This window comes from Thalassophryne amazonica, chromosome 12 (assembly GCF_902500255.1).
Source record: "Thalassophryne amazonica chromosome 12, fThaAma1.1, whole genome shotgun sequence".
NCBI classification, from domain to species: Eukaryota; Metazoa; Chordata; class Actinopteri; order Batrachoidiformes; family Batrachoididae; genus Thalassophryne; species Thalassophryne amazonica.
Genome location: NC_047114.1, coordinates 68,757,291 through 68,781,023, shown reverse-complemented (window position 1 = coordinate 68,781,023; position 23,733 = coordinate 68,757,291). Strand labels below are relative to the sequence as shown.

At 40.8% G+C, this 23,733-nt stretch overlaps 1 protein-coding gene across 1 annotated transcript in view; it reads right to left on the bottom strand.

Moving 5' to 3' along the window:
* Nucleotides 1–23,733, bottom strand: part of LOC117522310 (serine/arginine repetitive matrix protein 2-like) — a 53,639-nt gene that overhangs the window by 21,993 nt on the left and 7,913 nt on the right. The window contains exon 3 of the mRNA XM_034183707.1: nucleotides 290–606. Within this exon, the coding sequence (XP_034039598.1) occupies nucleotides 290–606 (317 nt within the window). The remainder of the gene's footprint in view (nucleotides 1–289; nucleotides 607–23,733) is intronic.

Sequence of the window (23,733 nt, the reverse complement as noted above, 5' to 3'; positions counted from 1 at the left end):
ACAATGCTTTCCTTGAATTTTGATGATCTGACTGCAGGAATATTACAATTATTCTCTTCCATTTGTTTTTCTGAAGGGGGTGTGGTCGCGTGAAAGAGATTTTATCCTAATTGAACCAACCAGCAGTTGTTACAGTTGTTTAATTAATGTGCCACTGTTTATGTTATAATGTATTTATATCATGATGTCATGTCATGCATGATGTTGGAGAAACTGCACAAAGGAGATCACTGCAGCGAGGATCTAAATCTAGCATGACAGTTTGACGTGTAGTGCCACCACTACTCACCAGCACATCTCTCCCCACGGCAGGTGGACATGGATTTGTGGTCCACCTCCTCAGACGACATGCTCAACTTTGTGGCAGGGTCCCTCCTGGGTTTGGGTGGGGGTTGCTTCCTAGAGGTAGGGCTTCCAACTTCCTCCTCTGTTCCAACCCCGCTGTTCCCACCACCTACAGAATTTAGGGACTGGGAGCGCACGGAAAAGCCTTGCCCACAGGCAAGGGCATGAGGGAGAGGCATAGGCGTGCGCTCCTGAGGGTCTGGCATGGCAGTGGAGCCCATACGTAAATGCTTGCCTTCAGTTGCTATGTCCTCGCCAGTCCTACGTTAGAGATGGAAGGAAGGAAATCAAGGAAGGAGAAAGACACGGAATTATGAGTGAAAATCAGCAGGAGAAGGTCTGCAACATAAAATAATATTAAACAATGAAATCTATTCCGTAAGCGTCACAATTTATGCACATGTGGCAAGCAAGGGACTGAGCAAGCTCTTCCTGTCAGGAGACCAAAAAATATAGCATGCACAGGTCGATATGCACATACATCATGGCATGTCTCTGCACATACTATGCATCTTTTTAATTTTGCATGAGTACATTATGTGATGTGAGACAGCAGAGTTAGCAATAACAGGTTTTTTAGTCTCACTGACAACAGGGCAAAACATTGATTTATGCTTAACCCTTTTGTCAGATGCCGCTGACACAGCCGCACACATAACGACACCCTGGTTTGAACACAATCAATCTCTTTAAATGGTTGATTGGCCTGAATGGAGCTTTAATGATGTCTGAGTGTAGTGTGGCTGTAACACAGAATTCAGTGCACAAAAAGAAGAAAAAATAGATCAAGTACTGCCTGCAATTAGAGAAAATGGTGCAATTCAAAAGATACAATAATGCTTCACAATAGGCATGATTGAGATTTATAACTTATTTTTATTTCAAGAAGATGCATTTATTAACTCAGCCACATGGGGTGTACAAGCTGATGCATTCTGAGCCTCAAATTGAGGAAATGAGGCAGGTGGTAGGATCAAAAAGATACATTTAAGCTGAATGCCAATTTGAAAATACTGCTGCTACTACTACTACTGCAAACAATAAAAATAATAATAACAATCACATTCTCCATGGGGATCCATGAGCTCTAGATTGGGTAATGTTTATAATAAAAGGTAGCTGACATTTTTCAAGGGTGGTCATAAATTATGCAAAGATTCTATAATGAGTTGGAATGACCTGAGTGCAGAATGTTTTTAGAACCTTAGACCTCAACAGTTTTTAGAAGAACTTAGTTACATGATTTTTAATGTTAATTTATTTATTAAACTTTAAATTATTTATTTATTTATTTGTTTTGTTAATGTATTTATAAATTGTTTAGGTTCTTATCATATACAAACTATGATTTTATTATTATTATTATTATTATTTAGCCGCATGTTCTCCTTGAATTGCTGGCTGTCTGAGTGGTGTCCAAAAAATGAGGTGGGCTTCATAGATAATTGGCAAAGCTTCTGGGGAAAACCTGGTCTTGTTAGGAGAGACGGCATCCATCCCACTTTGGATGGAGCAGCTCTCATTTCTAGAAATCTGGCCAATTTTCTTAAATCCTCCAAACCGTGACTATCCAGGGTTGGGACCAGGAAGCAGAGTTGTAGTCTTACACACCTCTCTGCAGCTTCTCTCCCCCTGCCATCCCCTCATTACCCCATCCCCGTAGAGACGGTGCCTGCTCCCAGACTACCAATAACCAGCAAAAATCTATTTAAGCATAAAAATTCAAAAAGAAAAAATAATATAGCACCTTCAACTGCACCACAGACTAAAACAGTTAAATGTGGTCTATTAAACATTAGGTCTCTCTCTTCTAAGTCCCTGTTGGTAAATGATATAATAATTGATCAACATATTGATTTATTCTGCCTTACAGAAACCTGGTTACAGCAGGATGAATATGTTAGTTTAAATGAGTCAACACCCCCGAGTCACACTAACTGTCAGAACGCTCGTAGCACGGGCCGGGGCGGAGGATTAGCAGCAATCTTCCATTCCAGCTTATTAATTAATCAAAAACCCAGACAGAGCTTTAATTCATTTGAAAGCTTGACTCTAAGTCTTGTCCATCCAAATTGGAAGTCCCAAAAACCAGTTTTATTTGTTATCTATCGTCCACCTGGTCATTACTGTGAGTTTCTCTGTGAATTTTCAGAACTTTTGTCTGACTTAGTGCTTAGCTCAGATAAGATAATTATAGTGGGCGATTTTAACATCCACACAGATGCTGAGAATGACAGCCTCAACACTGCATTTAATCTATTATTAGACTCTATTGGCTTTGCTCAAAAAGTAAATGAGTCCACCCACCACTTTAATCATATCTTAGATCTTGTTCTGACTTATGGTATGGAAATAGAAGACTTAACAGTATTCCCTGAAAACTCCCTTCTGTCTAATAACATTTACATTTACTCTGATGGACTACCCAGCAGTGGGGAATAAGTTTCATTACACTAGAAGTCTTTCAGAAAGCGCTGTAACTAGGTTTAAGGATATGATTCCTTCTTTATGTTCTCTAATGCCATATACCAACACAGTGCAGAGTAGCTACCTAAACTATGTAAGTGAGATAGAGTATCTCGTCAATAGTTTTACATCCTCATTGAAGACAACTTTGGATGCTGTAGCTCCTCTGAAAAAGAGAGCTTTAAATCAGAAGTGCCTGACTCCGTGGTATAACTCACAAACTCGTAGCTTAAAGCAGATAACCCGTAAGTTGGAGAGGAAATGGCGTCTCACTAATTTAGAAGATCTTCACTTAGCCTGGAAAAAGAGTCTGTTGCTCTATAAAAAAAGCCCTCCGTAAAGCTAGGACATCTTTCTACTCATCACTAATTGAAGAAAATAAGAACAACCCCAGGTTTCTTTTCAGCACTGTAGCCAGGCTGACAAAGAGTCAGAGCTCTATTGAGCTGAGTATTCCATTAACTTTAACTAGTAATGACTTCATGACTTTCTTTGCTAACAAAATTTTAACTATTAGAGAAAAAATTACTCATAACCATCCCAAAGACGTATCGTTATCTTTGGCTGCTTTCAGTGATGCCGGTATTTGGTTAGACTTTTCCTCTCCGATTGTTCTGTCTGAGTAATTTTCATTAATTACTTCATCCAAATCATCAACATGTTTATTAGACCCCATTCCTACCAGGCTGCTCAAGGAAGCCCTACCATTATTTAATGCTTCGATCTTAAATATGATCAATCTATCTTTGTTAGTTGGCTATGTACCACAGGCTTTTAAGGTGGCAGTAATTAAACCATTACTTAAAAAGCCATCACTTGACCCAGCTATCTTAGCTAATTATAGGCCAATCTCCAACCTTCCTTTTCTCTCAAAATTCTTGAAAGGGTAGTTGTAAAACAGTTAACTGATCATCTGCAGAGGAATGGTCTATTTGAAGAGTTTCAGTCAGGTTTTAGAATTCATCATAGTACAGAAACAGCATTAGTGAAGGTTACAAATGATCTTCTTATGGCCTCGGACAATGGACTCATCTCTGTGCTTGTTCTGTTAGACCTCAGTGCTGCTTTTGACACTGTTGACCATAAAATTTTATTACAGAGATTAGAGCATGCCATAGGTATTAAAGGCACTGCGCTGCGGTGGTTTGAATCATATTTGTCTAATAGATTACAATTTGTTCATGTAAATGGGGAATCTTCTTCACAGACTAAAGTTAATTATGGAGTTCCACAAGGTTCTGTGCTAGGACCAATTTTATTCACTTTATACATGCTTCCCTTAGGCAGTATTATTAGACGGTATTGCTTAAATTTTCATTGTTACGCAGATGATACCCAACTTTATCTATCCTTGAAGCCAGAGGACACACACCAATTAGCTAAACTGCAGGATTGTCTTACAGACATAAAGACATGGATGACCTCTAATTTCCTGCTTTTAAACTCAGATAAAACTGAAGTTATTGTACTTGGCCCCACAAATCTTAGAAACATGGTGTCTAACCAGATCCTTACTCTGGATGGCATTACCCTGACCTCTAGTAATACTGTGAGAAATCTTGGAGTCATTTTTGATCAGGATATGTCATTCAAAGTGCATATTAAACAAATATGTAAGACTGCTTTTTTGCATTTATGCAATATCTCTAAAATCAGAAAGGTCTTGTCTCAGAGTGATGCTGAAAAACTAATTCATGCATTTATTTCCTCTAAGCTGGACTATTGTAATTCATTATTATCAGGTTGTCCTAAAAGTTCCCTAAAAAGCCTTCAGTTAATTCAAAATGCTGCAGCTAGAGTACTGTCGGGGACCAGAAGGAGAGAGCATATCTCACCCATATTGGCCTCTCTTCATTGGCTTCCTGTTAATTCTAGAATAGAATTTAAAATTCTTCTTCTTACTTATAAGGTTTTGAATAATCAGGTCCCATCTTATCTTAGGGACCTCGTAGTACCATATCACCCCAACAGAGCGCTTCGCTCTCAGACTGCAGGCTTACTTGTAGTTCCTAGGGTTTGTAAGAGTAGAATGGGAGGCAGAGCCTTCAGCTTTCAGGCTCCTCTCCTGTGGAACCAGCTCCCAATTCAGATCAGGGAGACAGACACCCTCTCTACTTTTAAGATTAGGCTTAAAACTTTCCTTTTTGCTAAAGCTTATAGTTAGGGCTGGATCAGGTGACCCTGAACCATCCCTTAGTTATGCTGCTATAGACGTAGACTGCTGGGGGGTTCCCATGATGCACTGTTTCTTTCTCTTTTTGCTCTGTATGCATCAATCTGCATTTAATCATTAGTGATCGATCTCTGCTCCCCTCCACAGCATGTCTTTTTCCTGGTTCTCTCCCTCAGCCCCAACCAGTCCCAGCAGAAGACTGCCCCTCCCTGAGCCTGGTTCTGCTGGAGGTTTCTTCCTGTTAAAAGGGAGTTTTTCCTTCCCACTGTAGCCAAGTGCTTGCTCACAGGGGGTCGTTTTGACCGTTGGGGTTTTACATAATTATTGTATGGCCTTGCCTTACAATATAAAGCGCCTTGGGGCAACTGTTTGTTGTGATTTGGCGCTATATAAAAAAATTGATTGATTGATTATTATTATTATTAGTAGTAGTATTATTATTATTATTATTATTATTATTATTATTATTATTATTATTATTATTATTATTTTACTTTAGTATGACTTCTATTTGGTCATTTCATTTTTAAATGGACCACAATGGAAATAAGTGTTTTCACTTTCTTGTATCATCCCTGTATTTGTAACATAATTACAATTATATTATGTACTTACATTGAACTTACTAAATAACATCATGCATGCACACACAAATGCTATTAATATATAGATGATTTACCATCCCCTGCTGGATTGGCGTGTGAGTCCAGAATGTAAATATCAACATCCATTGTTCAGTGTTACTAGCTAATATCCATAGTTTCAGAAAAAAACTTTACTCATATCAGTGTTTCATTTTAGTGGCGTTAAATACCTAAGCATACCAAACGGCAAATGTCAGCTCTCCCCAGTTTGTCCGTGGTCGGAATTTCACACATACATACATACATACATACATACATACATACATACAGTACATGTATGCATGCATGCATGCATCCATCCATCCATCCATCCATCCATCCACGCACACACGCACGCACGCACGCACGCACGCACCCATCCACCCACCCACCCACACATGCACAGAATGGCATGTGATTTATTTTTACGCACCCACAAGCAGAGATGGTGGCAGAAGACATCAAATGCACTATCCTTCTCACTCATGTTAATGGCAACATGACTCTTAACTAAACTGACTAAACCAATTGAACTACAAAACACATTAAATCAATAACACTAACAACACTGTTCAACTAACATGAACCACAATAACAGCATTCAAAACCCAATACCACAAACTCCCATGGTGCATTGCAGCACAACGTCCATTGTTCATTGTTGTTAGATAATATAAGCATATTGTTAGATAATATGCTTGCTTGCCTCTACTGGTGGTTGGCTCTCACTGCGGTATTGTATCACTTCCTGTTCCGGAGCACAGCGGTGTTTTGCTGTATCTGTTAGCTGTTTAATCTGCGCAGTTAGATTGATCTAGTTACCTAGATAACGATTTGTTTCATAGTGTTATCTTCACGTGCCTTAACTAAAGCACTCCCTCTGCTGAATCACCTCTAAATTATTTACACATTACTCACTTTGTGTGTTTTTAGGAATCCGCTAGCTTAGCGCAGCTACTAGCTCTTAGCCGGTTTAGCATGGCGGCTTCTCCTGTCTCTCCCGCACTTTTCTGCTCTGGGTGTGAAATGTTTAGTTATTCCTCGGCTTCCTTTAGCAGTAATGGTACTTATAATAAGTGTAGCTTATTCGTAGCTTTGGAGGCCAGGCTGGGCAAATTGGAGACTCGGCTCCGCACCGTGGAAAATTCTACAGCTAGCCAGGCCCCTGTAGTCGGTGCGGACAAAGGTAGCTTAGCCGCCGTTAGTTTCCCTCTGGCAGATCCCCAGCAGCCGGGAAAGCAGGCCGACTGGGTGACTGTGAGGAGGAAGCGTAGCCCTAAACAGAAGCCCCGTGTACACTGCCAACCCGTTCACATTTCTAACCGTTTTTCCCCACTCGGCGACACACCTGCCGAGGAACAAACTCTGGTTATTGGCGACTCTGTTTTGAGAAATGTGAAGTTAGCGACACCAGCAACCATAGTCAATTGTCTTCCGGGGGCCAGAGCAGGCGACATTGAAGGAAATTTGAAACTGCTGGCTAAGGCTAAGCGTAAATTTGGTAAGATTGTAATTCACGTCGGCAGTAATGACACTCGGTTATGCCAATCGGAGGTCACTAAAATTAACATTGAATCGGTGTGTAACTTTGCAAAAACAATGTCGGATTCTGTAGTTTTCTCTGGGCCCCTCCCCAATCGGACCGGGAGTGACATGTTTAGCCACATGTTCTCCTTGAATTGCTGGCTGTCTGAGTGGTGTCCAAAAAATGAGGTGGGCTTCATAGATAATTGGCAAAGCTCCTGGGGAAAACCTGGTCTTGTTAGGAGAGACGGCATCCATCCCACTTTGAATGGAGCAGCTCTCATTTCTAGAAATCTGGCCAATTTTATTAAATCCTCCAAACTGTGACTATCCAGGGTTGGGACCAGGAAGCAGAGTTGTAGTCTTACACACCTCTCTGCAGCTTCTCTCCCCCTGCCATCCCCTCATTACCCCATCCCCGTAGAGACGGTGCCTGCTCCCAGACCACCAATAACCAGCAAAAATCTATTTAAGCATAAAAATTCAAAAAGAAAAAATAATATAGCACCTTCAACTGCACCACAGACTAAAACAGTTAAATGTGGTCTATTAAACATTAGGTCTCTCTCTTCTAAGTCCCTGTTAGTAAATGATATAATAATTGATCAACATATTGATTTATTCTGCCTTACAGAAACCTGGTTACAGCAGGATGAATATGTTAGTTTAAATGAGTCAACACCCCCGAGTCACACTAACTACCAGAACGCTCGTAGCACGGGCCGAGGCGGAGGATTAGCAGCAATCTTCCATTCCAGCTTATTAATTAATCAAAAACCCAGACAGAGCTTTAATTCATTTGAAAGCTTGACTCTTAGTCTTGTCCATCCAAATTGGAAGTCCCAAAAACCAGTTTTATTTGTTGTTATCTATCGTCCTCCTGGTCGTTACTGTGAGTTTCTCTGTGAATTTTCAGAACTTTTGTCTGACTTAGTGCTTAGCTCAGATAAGATAATTATAGTGGGCGATTTTAACATCCACACAGATGCTGAGAATGACAGCCTCAACACTGCATTTAATCTATTATTAGACTCAATTGGCTTTGCTCAAAATGTAAATGAGTCCACCCACCACTTTAATCATATCTTAGATCTTGTTCTGACTTATGGTATGGAAATTGAAGACTTAACAGTATTCCCTGAAAACTCTCTTCTGTCTGATCATTTCTTAATAACATTTACATTTACTATGATGGACTACCCAGCAGTGGGGAATAAGTTTCATTACACTAGAAGTCTTTCAGAAACCGCTGTAACTAGGTTTACGGATATGATTCCTTCTTTATGTTCTCTAATGCCATATACCAACACAGTGCAGAGTAGCTACCTAAACTCTGTAAGTGAGATAGAGTATCTCGTCAATAGTTTTACATCCTCATTGAAGACAACTTTGGATGCTGTAGCTCCTCTGAAAAAGAGAGCTTTAAATCAGAAGTGCCTGACTCCGTGGTATAACTCACAAACTCGCAGCTTAAAGCAGATAACCCGTAAGTTGGAGAGGAAATGGCGTCTCACTAATTTAGAAGATCTTCACTTAGCCTGGAAAAAGAGTCTGTTGCTCTATAAAAAAAGCCCTCCGTAAAGCTAGGACATCTTACTACTCATCACTAATTGAAGAAAATAAGAACAACCCCAGGTTTCTTTTCAGCACTGTAGCCAGGCTGACAAAGAGTCAGAGCTCTATTGAGCCGAGTATTCCTTTAACTTTAACTAGTAATGACTTCATGACTTTCATTGGTAATAAAATTTTAACTATTAGAGAAAAATTACTCATAACCATCCCAAAGACGTATCGTTATCTTTGGCTGCTTTCAGTGATGCCGGTATTTGGTTAGACTCTTTCTCTCAGATTGTTCTGTCTGAGTTATTTTCATTAGTTACTTCATCCAAACCATCAACATGTCTATTAGACCCCATTCCTACCAGGCTGCTCACGGAAGCCCTACCATTATTTAATGCTTCAATCTTAAATATGATCAATCTATCTTTATTAGTTGGCTATGTACCACAGGCTTTTAAGGTGGCAGTAATTAAACCATTACTTAAAAAGCCATCACTTGACCCAGCTATCTTAGCTAATTATAGGCCAATCTCCAACCTTCCTTTTCTCTCAAAAATTCTTGAAAGGGTAGTTGTAAAACAGCTAACTGATCATCTGCAGAGGAATGGTCTATTTGAAGAGTTTCTGTCAGATTTTAGAATTCATCATAGTACAGAAACAGCATTAGTGAAGGTTACAAATGATCTTCTTATGGCCTCAGACAGTGGACTCATCACTGTGCTTGTTCTGTTAGACCTCAGTGCTGCTTTTGATACTGTTGACCATAAAATTTTATTACAGAGATTCGAGCATGCCATAGGTATTAAAGGCACTGCGCTGCGGTGGTTTGAATCATATTTATCTAATAGATTACAATTTGTTCATGTAAATGGGGAATCTTCTTCACAGACTAAGGTTAATTATGGAGTTCCACAAGGTTCTGTGCTAGGACCAATTTATTCACTTTATACATGCTTCCCTTAGGCAGTATTATTAGACGGCATTGCTTAAATTTTCATTGTTACGCAGATGATACCCAGCTTTATCTATCCATGAAGCCAGAGGACACACACCAATTAGCTAAACTGCAGGATTGTCTTACAGACATAAGGACATGGATGACCTCTAATTTCCTGCTTTTAAACTCAGATAAAACTGAAGTTATTGTACTTGGCCCCACAAATCTTAGAAACATGGTGTCTAACCAGATCCTTACTCTGGATGGCATTACCCTGACCTCTAGTAATACTGTGAGAAATCTTGGAGTCATTTTTGATCAGAATATGTCATTCAAAGCGCATATTAAACAAATATGTAAGACTGCTTTTTTGCATTTACGCAATATCTCTAAAATTAGAAAGGTCTTGTCTCAGAGTGATGCTGAAAAACTAATTCATGCATTTATTCCTCTAGGCTGGACTATTGTAATTCATTATTATCAGGTTGTCCTAAAAGTTCCCTGAAAAGCCTTCAGTTGATTCAAAATGCTGCAGCTAGAGTACTGACGGGGACTAGAAGGAGAGAGCATATCTCACCCATATTGGCCTCTCTTCATTGGCTTCCTGTTAATTCTAGAATAGAATTTAAAATTCTTCTTCTTACTTATAAGGTTTTGAATAATCAGGTCCCTTCTTATCTTAGGGACCTCATAGTACCATATCACCCCAATAGAGCGCTTCGCTCTCAGACTGCAGGCTTACTTGTAGTTCCTGGGGTTTGTAAGAGTAGAATGGGAGGCAGAGCCTTCAGCTTTCAGGCTCCTCTCCTGTGGAACCAGCTCCCAATTCGGATCAGGGAGACAGACACCCTCTCTACTTTTAAGATTAGGCTTAAAACTTTCCTTTTTGCTAAAGCTTATAGTTAGGGCTGGATCAGGTGACCCTGAACCATCCCTTAGTTATGCTGCTATAGACTTAGACTGCTGGGGGGTTCCCATGATGCACTGAGTGTTTCTTTCTCTTTTTGCTCTATGCACCACTCTGCATTTAATCATTAGTGATCGATCTCTGCTCCCCTCCACAGCATGTCTTTTTCCTGGTTCTCTCCCTCAGCCCCAACCAGTCCCAGCAGAAGACTGCCCCTCCCTGAGCCAGGTTCTGCTGGAGGTTTCTTCCTGTTAAAAGGGAGTTTTTCCTTCCCACTGTCGCCAAGTGCTTGCTCACAGGGGGTCGTTTTGACCATTGGGGTTTTTACGTAATTATTGTATGGCCTTGCCTTACAATATAAAGCGCCTTGGGGCAACTGTTTGTTGTGATTTGGCGCTATATAAATAAAATTGATTGCTTGATTGATTGATTGAGGTCTGGTGGATGTTCTGTACTTATTGTATGTTGTGTACAACCTCCACCAGACAAGGCAGAGAGAAGAACAAGATTAATTAACTCCTATATTGGCACACTGGTGCTGGAGCATTTCCAAAGAATCTGTAGTGTGAAGTGGGTGAGAATCTACAACTCCGCTTAAATAGGACAGCCCTCCTTTCAGCTTACTTCCCCAGTCAAGACTGGAACCCATTTAGAAATGAGTGGACTGGGAAAATGCAGATTAATTTGCTTTGTCCAAGGGCACAGACAGCTAATGTGACCAGGAATCAAACCCAGATCAAGTCCCTTTCCTATGATGTGAAACAGCAGCTACAGTTTGCCAGGAAGCACATGGGAGACTGCCGCCTAGATTTGATCTGTTTTCTTCAGTTAAAATCGTTCTCTTCACTGCCCAATTCAATTTAATTCAATTTATTTATACAGTGCCAAATCAAAACATAAGTCACCACAAGGTACTTCTCATGAGTAAGGTCTAATCTTACCCACCCCATGAGCAAGCACATTTGCAACAGTGGTGAGGAAAAACTCTCTCCGTTGTTTTTTTGTTACAGGAAGAAACCTTGAGCAGACCAGACACAGTGGGGTGACCATCTGCTTCGGCCATACTAATAATAATAAATTAATGAATAAAATAATGAGTAAAATAAAAGGACATCAATGAAGATGTATCACTGGTGATGCAACAGACAAAACTTGCACTATGCATAGTTTCTCGAAACACAGAAGCAGACAAAACTTGCACTATGCATAGTTTCTCGAAACACAGAAGCCTCCTTCAAAGTTGTCACGGCTTCTGTCGCTACTCTCCTTCGTGCATGGTCACTCAGTAGCCTGCTGTTTATATTTTTTTTATGGCTTATGTAATAACACTCCAAGACACATTCAGTGACTTGGCAATGTTCATGTTTCCATTGTCTGACATGTCTGGATAAAAGTGGCTGTAAAAGTGGCTATATGTATATAGTCTTGATATTTGTTTTATCCAAGTAATTATGGCCTCTGAAAATGGAGTGAATGTGTGTAAAAATCCGTTTAATTCCTAAATTGAAAATGTGTCTATACTTCAGTCACATCTTCACAGTGTCATTTCAACTCCATTACGCTGGTATACAGAGTCAACATAAGAAAAATGTGTCACTGTCCAAATACCACGTATCTGACTGTCAGTCCTTAAAAAAAAACAGAATATGATAAAAGCAAAGCAAATATGAAATAATTATTCTGCAACAATGAGTGGAACAGGTACAAGAATTTGTATAAAAAAACTGCATGTGAGTACACCTAATGCACAAAACAGCATGAATGTGTTTATACACATGTGCAACTGTGCTGATTCTCACTTCCTCTTGGCTCATTGCTGAAAAGAAGGTGCGTGGTAGAGTGGGTTAATTGGTCAGGGGCTTACTTTCCCTAGCAACAGGGTACCCATAGCAACCAGACATAAAACCAGCTACTGCTGGTGTCGCACAACAATAACAAAGCGCACATGTGCATGAGGGCACGCTAGCATCTGCATATCAAAACTATACCACTTTTTATTTACAGATGTTATTGCAACAGAATATTAATCTGCCAATTGCAAAGAGGAATCTGCAAAATGGTTATTGTATGCAGGAGGGTACCACCACCTAAACCTAAGAGGAACCCCAACACACAACTGAGTGTTTTATTTGATGAATCTTACATCAAGAGCCACGGTGGCTTCAAACCTCTCCACAGTGTCGGCTCACCCTGTGAACGCAACTCGTCGCCACTGCAGAGTGATGACAGCCCTACAAATGACTGTGAAGATGAATCTGTGCATATTGAAATTGGAGCTCGAGAACCTCTGAAGAGTGAGGACGAGGAGCCAGGAGAAGCTGTGTATGAGGACATGAAGTACCCAGCTCTATGGAGTACTGTACTGACACTGTGGGGTGTCACTCTGAGTGCCCCACCCTATTACCCTATGACCCAATCAAACAGGAGCAGCTGAAAGGCCAACAACAACTTGCAATGAGATAGCTGGTTAGCAATTGATTTGCATTTACAAGCAAGCTGACGCTCCCTAATTTGAGCCAATGAAAACACAAAATCACACTACAGTCACACTGGTTTTTCAGGAATGTTAGCTTACCTTCCAATAGGATAAAAGCCATATCAGGGTCAAGTCATTCTTTTCGTTACCCACTTGCTCCAATCAAGGGTCATGGGGGCTGGAGCAGTCACACGGCGTGAGGTGAGGTACACCCTGGATAGGACGCTAGTCTATCACAGAGCCACATACAGACAGGCGAACTCATTCACACATGCGCTCACATCTACGATCAATTCAGAGTCACCAATTCACCTAGCCTGCACGTCTTTGGAAGTGGGAGGAAGGCTAGCCCACACTAACTGTGTAGCCACTAGGCAACAGTGCTAAGCACTAAACCACTTTCCCACCCCCAGCGTTAATTCTGATCCTGTAAATATTTTTTCAAAAACCATGAAATTGCTGACTTCATGTTATTAACTGCACAACTGTCTCAGTCCAAACCACAATCCTTCTGAAAAGATTTTACAGCAAAATCTGACTCGCTTATAGCGAGAACAGTACACAGGCTCTCAGTACACAGCCCTCTACTATTAAGAAAGTGGGCTCAAGTGAGAGATTTTCTGGCGAGTTGATGAACCTATGGGAATGTGGTACAGTGCACCAGCGGAGAGCTGCCACCTGCTTCCTGACTGAGGCAGTGAAGCAGGAAGGTGTTTTGTCTTCTTCTATGGAAAAGAATATTGTGTAGCGTGTACACTGTCACATGTTCATGAACCCGCTTATGTACGACATGTTAAGCGTTGGTCTTTTTAAATTCCACCAATATAGTGTACTTAACTTTAGACTGTGTTTTTGTTGGTCTACTGTGCCACTGTGTTCTGCTGCCAAATGCACCAGCGTTTAATCTGACTATAGTTCAGTTTTAAAGCAAAACACCCATAGGCACACAAGAGTGCAATCCAACTTGCGATTTACACAACATGGAAATGACAAATGAAGGTTGTGCTGTTCTGTGCACTCTTTTGCACTGGGTTAAACATAGGCCCAGAGTATTGTTGCTTGAAGAGTTCACAAAACGTAACGTCAGTCACAAGAGATTTTTGCTATGTATCCTAATAAAGTGACACACACCACATTCTATAATGTGCGAAACAAGGATGTCTATGGTGATGCGCTGCACATTTGCTCTTATCCATCTGTATTATAATAGTAGCAGAATTAAAAACACTAAGAATTCCACGAAAAGAGAATAGCCTGCTTTCCATTCTGATCTTTACTCACAGTCTAATGCAGCAATTTTGTGACTGTAACAGGAGCGAGCATGAAGAAATATGGCATCTACTGTCCTGCAACCCTTCCAACACTGTCTGTCAGCTGTTGCCAAAGCTGAAATATTAATACACAGCCGCTGGAGAAGGAGCCAGAAAGAAGAAGAAAAAAAAAAAGAACTTGATTTTTCATGAGGCCTACAAGACAAGTAGGTCAATGAGATGACCTCATTTTTACCGTAAGTGACTGAGAGAGTGAGTGCATGAAAGTATAAGGTTACATGTGTCTGCAAGCACGCGTGCAATATGGGAGCACTAATGTGCGTGCATGAAACCTGAGGAAAAATGGAACACATTAAAGTGTGTGAGAAAGAGAAAAAAAAGTCCAAATGGGCTGTGTAATTGTGTGAGGGAGAAAGAGCTTGTTCGAACAAATGTGTTTAAGAGTGAGGGTTGGTGTGGGGTGTGTGTGTGTGTGTGGGGGGGGGGGGGGGGGGGGGACCTGTTAGAGAGAGATTAAGTGTTAACTCAATTTCAGGGGTTTGAGTTCTGCCTGGTGACAGCTGTAACAGTGAAAAGCCAATCGGATGACAGTATTAGGTTTAAAAGAGGTGGGCCTTCCTGTCTGCAGCCGTCTCACTCTGAGTTTCTTATGTTGTGTTTGAACCAAAAGTTCATTAAGACTCCATCAGATGTGCATTTGTATTCACGCATCTGGATTTGATTCTCTTTGTGCACTTAGGCTGTGCGCACTGCAAGCATGTCATTTCTCGCTAAGCCAACCTGTCTGCGGATGTCTCCTTTAGTTTTTCATGTGTTTCTGAGGTGTTGTTTTGGTTGTCACATGGTGTCACAGAGACAATGCAACTGCCACCCAGTGACAGGTTGCTTCAACTGGTCCAAGTGCACCTGTTTTTTCGCCAATCACTGGGCAAATATTCTATAAATAACACAGTCACATCTACTACAGTCACACACGTGCACTCTGTGGATACGTGCATGCACGCACACAGAAAACATGACAGACTGCATCAAACACATCTTGTAATTATTTTGAATACAGCACAGATATGATGCAATAACCATTTTTTGCAGATTCCTCTTTGCAATTGGCAGATTAATATTCTGTTGCAATAACATCTGTAAATAAGAAGTGGTATAGTTTGGATATGCAGATGCTAGCGTGCTCTCATGCACACGTGCACTTTGTTATTGTGCGACGTCGGTGGCGGCAGCTGGTTTTATGTCTGGTTGCTATGGGTACCCTGTTGCTAGGGAAAGTAAGCCCCTGACAAATGAACCCACTACACCACGCACCTTCCTTTCAGCAACGAGCCAAGAGGAAGTGAGAATCAGCAAAGATGCACACGTGTATAAACATGCACGTGTGCATAATTCCATCAAGAAGAGTGTCATCACAGCACAAACACATTCATCCTGTTTTGTACTCATGTATTATTATTATTTTTTTTTTTTTACAAATTCTTATAACTGTTCCACTCGTTGCAGAAGAATTCTTTCATATTTTTCATCTCTTTTGCTTTGCTTTGATCATTTTCAGTTTTTTTTAAGGACTGTTTATGACATCACAAAAAATATGTACAGTCAGGTCCATCGTATTTGGACAGTGACACATTTTTCTTATGTTGACTCTGTATATCACTGTAATGGGGTTGAAAAGACACAGTGAAGATGGGACTGTAGTGTAGACACATTTTCAATTCAGAATTAAACAGATTTTTACACACAATCACTCCATTTTCAGAGTCCATAATTACTTGGACAAACCAAATATCAGGACTATTGTATATACATATAGCCACTTTTACAGCCACTTTTATTCAGACATGTCAGAGGATGGAAACACGAACATTGCGTAGTCACAAATATAAACAGCAGGCTACTGACTGACCATGCACTAAGGAGAACAACGACAGAAGCCGTGACAACTCTAAAGGAGGCTTCTGTGTTTCAAGAAACTGTACATAGTGCAAGTTTTGTCTGTTGCATCACCAGTGATACATCTTCATTGTTGTCCTTTATTTTGTTCATTATTTTAGTATTATTAGTATGGCCGAAGCAGATGGTCACCCCACTGTGTCTGATCTGCTTAAGGTTTCTTCCTGTAATCAAAAACAACTGAGAGAGTTTTTCCTCACCACTGTTGCAAATGTGCTTGCTCGTGGGGTGGGTAAGGTTAGACCTTACTCATGTGAAGTACCTTAGGGTGACTTATGTTTTGATTTGGCACTGTATAAATAAACTGAATTAAACTGAAGTGGACAGTGAAAAGAAGGATTTAAATTGAAGAAAACAGATCAAATCTAGACAGCAGTCTCTTATGTGCCTCCTAGCAAACTGTAGCTGCTGTTTCACATCATAGGAATTGGACTTGATCTGGGTTTGATTCCTGGTCACATTAGTTGTCTGTGCCCTTGGACAAGACAATTCATCTGCATTTTCCCAGTCCACTCATTTCTAAATGGGTTCCAGCCTTGACTGAGGAAGTAACCTGCAAAGAGGGCTGTCTTATTTAAGTGGAGTTGTAGGTTCTCACCCACTTCACACTACAGATTCTTTGGAAATGCTCCAGCACCAGTGTGCCAATATAGGAGTTAATTCCTCTTGTTGTTCTCTCTGCCTTCTCTGGTGGAGGTTGTACATAACATACTATAAGTACACAACACCCACCAGACCTCACATTATGTACAGCCTGAACCTGATTCAGATGATATACATGTAATAAATAATAACTATCTATATTATAATAGCCAAGTCGCCTCGGTGTGTGTGTGTGTGTGTGTGTGTGTGTGTGTGTGTGCGCGCGCATGTGTGTCTCCCCAGACAAACTGGAGGAGAGCTGACATTTGCTATTTGGTATGCTTATGTATTTTGGGTTAAGGATGAACGCTGTGAATACAGAAAGTTGATAGGCCTAATATTTTTGGAAAAATCAGGGATATTACCTAACAACACTGAACAATGGACATTGTGCTGCAATGCACCATGGGAGTTCATGGTTTGGGGGTGCTAAATGTTGTTGTTGTGGTTTATGTTAGTTTAACAGTGTTGTTAGTGTTATTGATTTATTGTGTTTTGCAGTTCAATTGGTTTAGTCAGTTTAGTTAAGTGTAATGTTGCCGCTGCCATGAGTGAGAAGGATAGTGCATTTGATGTCTTCCGCCAACATCTCTTCTTGTGGGTGTGTAAAAATAAAAGCGTGCGTGCATGCTTCAAAAAATTTGGAGTTAGTGAAACAGTATATGAGGCCGCATCCATACAGTGTTTAGTTTTCTGTCAGAAAAGTGACGGTGTACCTCCTTGCACTTTCTCCAACTGAAAAAAGCACTGCCTCTACTGGTGGTTGGCTCTCACTGCGGTATTGTATCACTTCCTGTTCCGGAGCACAGCGGTGTTTTTCTGTATCTGTTAGCTGTTTAATCTGCGCAGTTAGATTGATCTAGTTATCTAGATTACGATTTGTTTCCCAGTGTAATCTTTACGTGCCTTAACTAAAGCACTCCTTCTGCTGAATCACCTCTAAATTATTCACTTTGCGTGTTTTTAGGAATCCGCTAGGTTAGCGTAGCTACTAGCTCTTAGCTGATTTAGCATGGCGGCTTCTCCTGTCTCTCCCACACTTTTCTGCTCTGGGTGTGAAATGTTTAGTTATTCCTCGGCCTCCTTTAGCAGTAATGGTACTTGTAATAAGTGTAGCTTATTCGTAGCTTTGGAGGCCAGGCTGGGCGAATTGGAGACTCGGCTCCGCACCGTGGAAAATTCTACAGCTAGCCAGGCCCCTGTAGTCGGTGCGGACCAAGGTAGCTTAGCCGCCGTTAGTTCCCCCCTGGCAGATCCCAAGCAGGCTGACTGGGTGACTGTGAGGAGGAAGCGTAGTCCTAAACAGAAGCCCCGTGTACACCGCCAACCCGTTCACATTTCTAACCGTTTTTCCCCACTCGACGACACACCCGCCGAGGATCAAACTCTGGTTATTGGCGACTCTATTTTGAGAAATGTGAAGTTAGCGACACCAGCAACCATAGTCAATTGTCTTCCGGGGGCCAGAGCAGGCGACATTGAAGGAAATTTGAAACTGCTGGCTAAGGCTAAGCGTAAATTTGGTAAGATTGTAATTCACGTCGGCAGTAATGACACCCGGTTACGCCAATCGGAGGTCACTAAAATTAACATTAAATCGGTGTGTAACTTTGCAAAAACAATGTCGGACTCTGTAGTTTTCTCTGGGCCCCTCCCCAATCGGACCGGGAGTGACATGTTTAGCCGCCTGTTCTCCTTGAATTGCTGGCTGTCTGAGTGGTGTCCAAAAAATGAGGTGGGCTTCATAGATAATTGGCAAAGCTTCTGGGGAAAACCTGGTCTTGTTAGGAGAGACGGCATCCATCCCACTTTGGATGGAGCAGCTCTCATTTCTAGAAATCTGGCCAATTTTCTTAAATCCTCCAAACCGTGACTATCCAGGGTTGGGACCAGGAAGCAGAGTTGTAGTCTTACACACCTCTCTGCAGCTTCTCTCCCCCTGCCATCCCCTCATTACCCCATCCCCGTAGAGACGGTGCCTGCTCCCAGACCACCAACAACCAGCAAAAATCTATTTAAGCATAAAAATTCAAAAAGAAAAAATAATATAGCACCTTCAACTGCACCACAGACTAAAACAGTTAAATGTGGTCTATTAAACATTAGGTCTCTCTCTTCTAAGTCCCTGTTGGTAAATGATATAATAATTGATCAACATATTGATTTATTCTGCCTAACAGAAACCTGGTTACAGCAGGATGAATATGTTAGTTTAAATGAGTCAACACCCCCGAGTCACACTAACTGTCAGAATGCTCGTAGCACGGGCCGAGGAGGAGGATTAGCAGCAATCTTCCATTCCAGCTTATTAATTAATCAAAAACCCAGACAGAGCTTTAATTCATTTGAAAGCTTGTCTCTTAGTCTTGTCCATCCAAATTGGAAGTCCCAAAAACCAGTTTTATTTGTTATTATCTATCGTCCACCTGGTCGTTACTGTGAGTTTCTCTGTGAATTTTCAGACCTTTTGTCTGACTTAGTGCTTAGCTCAGATAAGATAATTATAGTGGGCGATTTTAACATCCACACAGATGCTGAGAATGACAGCCTCAACACTGCATTTAATCTATTATTAGACTCTATTGGCTTTGCTCAAAAAGTAAATGAGTCCACCCACCACTTTAATCATATCTTAGATCTTGTTATGACTTATGGTATGGAAATAGAAGACTTAACAGTATTCCCTGAAAACTCCCTTCTGTCTGATCATTTCTTAATAACATTTACATTTACTCTGATGGACTACCCAGCAGTGGGGAATAAGTTTCATTACACTAGAAGTCTTTCAGAAAGCGCTGTAACTAGGTTTAAGGATATGATTCCTTCTTTATGTTCTCTAATGCCATATACCAACACAGTGCAGAGTAGCTACCTAAACTCTGTAAGGGAGATAGAGTATCTCGTCAATAGTTTTACATCCTCATTGAAGACAACTTTGGATGCTGTAGCTCCTCTGACAAAGAGAGCTTTAAATCAGAAGTGCCTGACTCCGTGGTATAACTCACAAACTCGCAGCTTAAAGCAGATAACCCGTAAGTTGGAGAGGAAATGGCGTCTCACTAATTTAGAAGATCTTCACTTAGCCTGGAAAAAGAGTCTGTTGCTCTATAAAAAAGCCCTCCGTAAAGCTAGGACATCTTTCTACTCATCACTAATTGAAGAAAATAAGAACAACCCCAGGTTTCTTTTCAGCACTGTAGCCAGGCTGACAAAGAGTCAGAGCTCTATTGAGCTGAGTATTCCATTAACTTTAACTAGTAATGACTTCATGACTTTCTTTGCTAACAAAATTTTAACTATTAGAGAAAAAATTACTCATAACCATCCCAAAGACGTATCGTTATCTTTGGCTGCTTTCAGTGATGCCGGTATTTGGTTAGACTCTTTCTCTCCGATTGTTCTGTCTGAGTTATTTTCATTAGTTACTTCATCCAAACCATCAACATGTTTATTAGACCCCATTCCTACCAGGCTGCTCAAGGAAGCCCTACCATTATTTAATGCTTCGATCTTAAATATGATCAATCTATCTTTGTTAGTTGGCTATGTACCACAGGCTTTTAAGGTGGCAGTAATTAAACCATTACTTAAAAAGCCATCACTTGACCCAGCTATCTTAGCTAATTATAGGCTTACTTGTAGTTCCTAGGGTTTGTAAGAGTAGAATGGGAGGCAGAGCCTTCAGCTTTCAGGCTCCTCTCCTGTGGAACCAGCTCCCAATTCAGATCAGGGAGACAGACACCCTCTCTACTTTTAAGATTAGGCTTAAAACTTTCCTTTTTGCTAAAGCTTATAGTTAGGGCTGGATCAGGTGACCCTGAACCATCCCTTAGTTATGCTGCTATAGACGTAAACTGCTGGGGGGTTCCCATGATGCACTGTTTCTTTCTCTTTTTGCTATGTATGCACCACTCTGCATTTAATCATTAGTGATCGATCTCTGCTCCCCTCCACAGCATGTCTTTTTCCTGGTTCTCTCCCTCAGCCCCAACCAGTCCCAGCAGAAGACTGCCCCTCCCTGAGCCTGGTTCTGCTGGAGGTTTCTTCCTGTTAAAAGGGAGTTTTTCCTTCCCACTGTAGCCAAGTGCTTGCTCACAGGGGGTCGTTTTGACCGTTGGGGTTTTACATAATTATTGTATGGCCTTGCCTTACAATATAAAGCGCCTTGGGGCAACTGTTTGTTGTGATTTGGCGCTATATAAAAAAATTGATTGATTGATTGATATTTGGTTTTGTTTCCATGACAATATTATGCAGCAAACAAGCTTACAGGGCATATGTTATACTTAGTGGCCATCCTATCGGCTCCCATAGATGAGCTTTTGAGCTGTCTGTATTGCAATGTTTTATTGTCTGATATGTCATCAGGTGGTAAGCATCAGACCTCCAGTATGAAGCAACCAGAAAGAAAAAAAATTACATTGTTTTCAATGTGCTTAGTTTAACATCTTTTAAGACACAACATTATGCATAATTAGGATCATGGTCACTTTGAGTGACAGCTAGTCTCTGCTGCTGACTGGAACACTTCATTTTATTACAACTGTCTGTGTTAATATGGCTTGTTGTGTGGCTACTTGTCCTAACGGATCATCTAAAGAGCTTTGTGTTCCAGTATATCCATTTAGTGAAACTTTTATCATGTATATTTTGTATACTAATGGGTTTAGCACTTTCAGCAGCTATCTGTAGCTTGATGACATTAGGTCTAGTTAATCCAACAGCTCTTCCAGGTCTCTATAAAAACAACAACAACAAAAACCTATGGTTGATGTTCTGCAGGGTCTGTTCAGTATATATTCAGTCTATGTGCGTATATGTCATACGTACATCTCAGCCCTGTTGTTTTAAATATGTTGAGATTCTGCTTCAGGAAAGCCTTTCTGCTTTCTCATGAGTTTGAGAGAGCATATACATAGGTGCATGCTTGGAAAGGGAGCGGTGAAGATTGGTTGCAGTGTGAAACCTTGCCACTAGGTGCTGCTGATTATACCATAATGCACCTTTAAAGAAGATGACAGATGATTGGTTATTTCCCATAACTAATGAGGATGATACATCAACCCCCTTTGTCCCCAACTTTGCATCCAGATTAAATTCCTTCTAAGAAGCACAGATGAGTCGGAACCAGCCCAGAAGGATTTGCACAATATACACAGTAGACTGTGTTCTAAAGACTGTCAAGACAGGGTCATCTTTCTGGACCAAGTTGTGCATAACTTTTATTTGCCTTAACACAGAATCCATTCACCCATAAACATTCAAAGATTATTTTCTCACTCTTCTTCCATCAACAGTAAACATTGGGCACATTTAGAGCCTGTTTCACACATGCCCTGACAGATAATTTGGAAGTAAACTCAAGTTCCATTTAGTCAGCTATGATCCATTTGGCTCTAAACCTACAAGTCCTTGGAGAGTGAAGTATTGCGCCTACCAACAAGTGCTCTTCAGAGATGAAAGCTGCTCCCTAGGTCATATGTGGAGAAAGTAGGCAATGCACGTGAGGTAAAAATCTTTTGCTTTGCTTACATCCTTCAGACTTAGTTGTAGTTGTCAGTGTTTCCTTGAATACCAAAGTTAGCCGCTGTTTAGTCCTGTGCTTCAGTTGTCGCCTCCAAACATGTCTTGGCCTCCTTTCCCCCCGATTGACTTCAGGAAACAAGCCCATTGAGAAATTTCTGTGTGGAGCTTCTCTGGATTGTAGTGCTCCAGCTTCTTGAGTCCACTAACAAAAGCATTGACCTCTGAATCATGGGTAATGTGCTCAGTCCATTTATACTACATTCTCCTTCAAATTTGCCCAAGTACTGTCCTACAGCAGTTCTAATTGATGTGTCAGTTTGTTCACTTTAATAAAAAAAAAGCGGTGAGTGCCAGACATGAATAATGATGCATGCACTTCTAATGTGATGTACTGAGCAAATGTTGGGTGGCATAGTTTAATCCGTCCTATGTATCTTTCTTAGGATGACTGTTCAAGTTTGCACTGGACTGTCTTGTCTGAAGGGTTCCACTTCAGATGGCGGTGATGGCTGCAGCGCCACCTGTCAAGGTGAGTTCTTGTAGCACTTAAAATGGGAGTTTTTTGTATGTGATCCATTATAAATGCCTTGTTTTCCAGGTTCAGCTTGTTAGACCAGTGGAACTGTCAAGCATGGCTGTGGGAAGGAGCCATGACGTTACCACTTGAGTCGAGGACTGAAATGGGCTTCGTTTTAAAAATGTATGAATTTTAGTACAGTTGAACTGCATACTAACTTGCATCAGTATGATCTTTTGTGGGTTTCAGTGAAGTTTCATTGGTGTGCTTTTCTATTTGCATATCAAGCTTGTGTTTTCCAAACTGTCAAAAATACAGTATATTGAAAGCCAAAGCAATTTCCTTGTATTTCTATTGTAAAATCTAAACAGCATATTTATGATAAAACTATTATTATAAAAAGTCAGAACTGGACCAAAACACAATTAATTTCAGTGGAATACCCACAAAAGAACTTTGCTATTCCTTTGTAAATCTCATCACCTCCTGAAAGTAAAACAGAGGTTTTCTGAATAGCTTCCTTTGTAAACATGAACCAAACAAGAAGTGCATGAGGAAGAAGAGAAGAATCTGTGAGTGCTCGAAGCAAGAATGGAATACAAATGGTAAAAAATTCAAGAAAAACAGACATTATTGATTATGCTATCAATTAGAGTAATTCAGACAGGCAGGGTAATAGTAAGAAGGAATAATTCCTATATAGTCTCTGAGGCACAATGGTGACTCCAGAACTCCAGTCCATTGCATTTTATTTCTCCACCCAAAGCCAGTACCCATTACCAACTTGGTGGACTGGAACAATGCAGATGA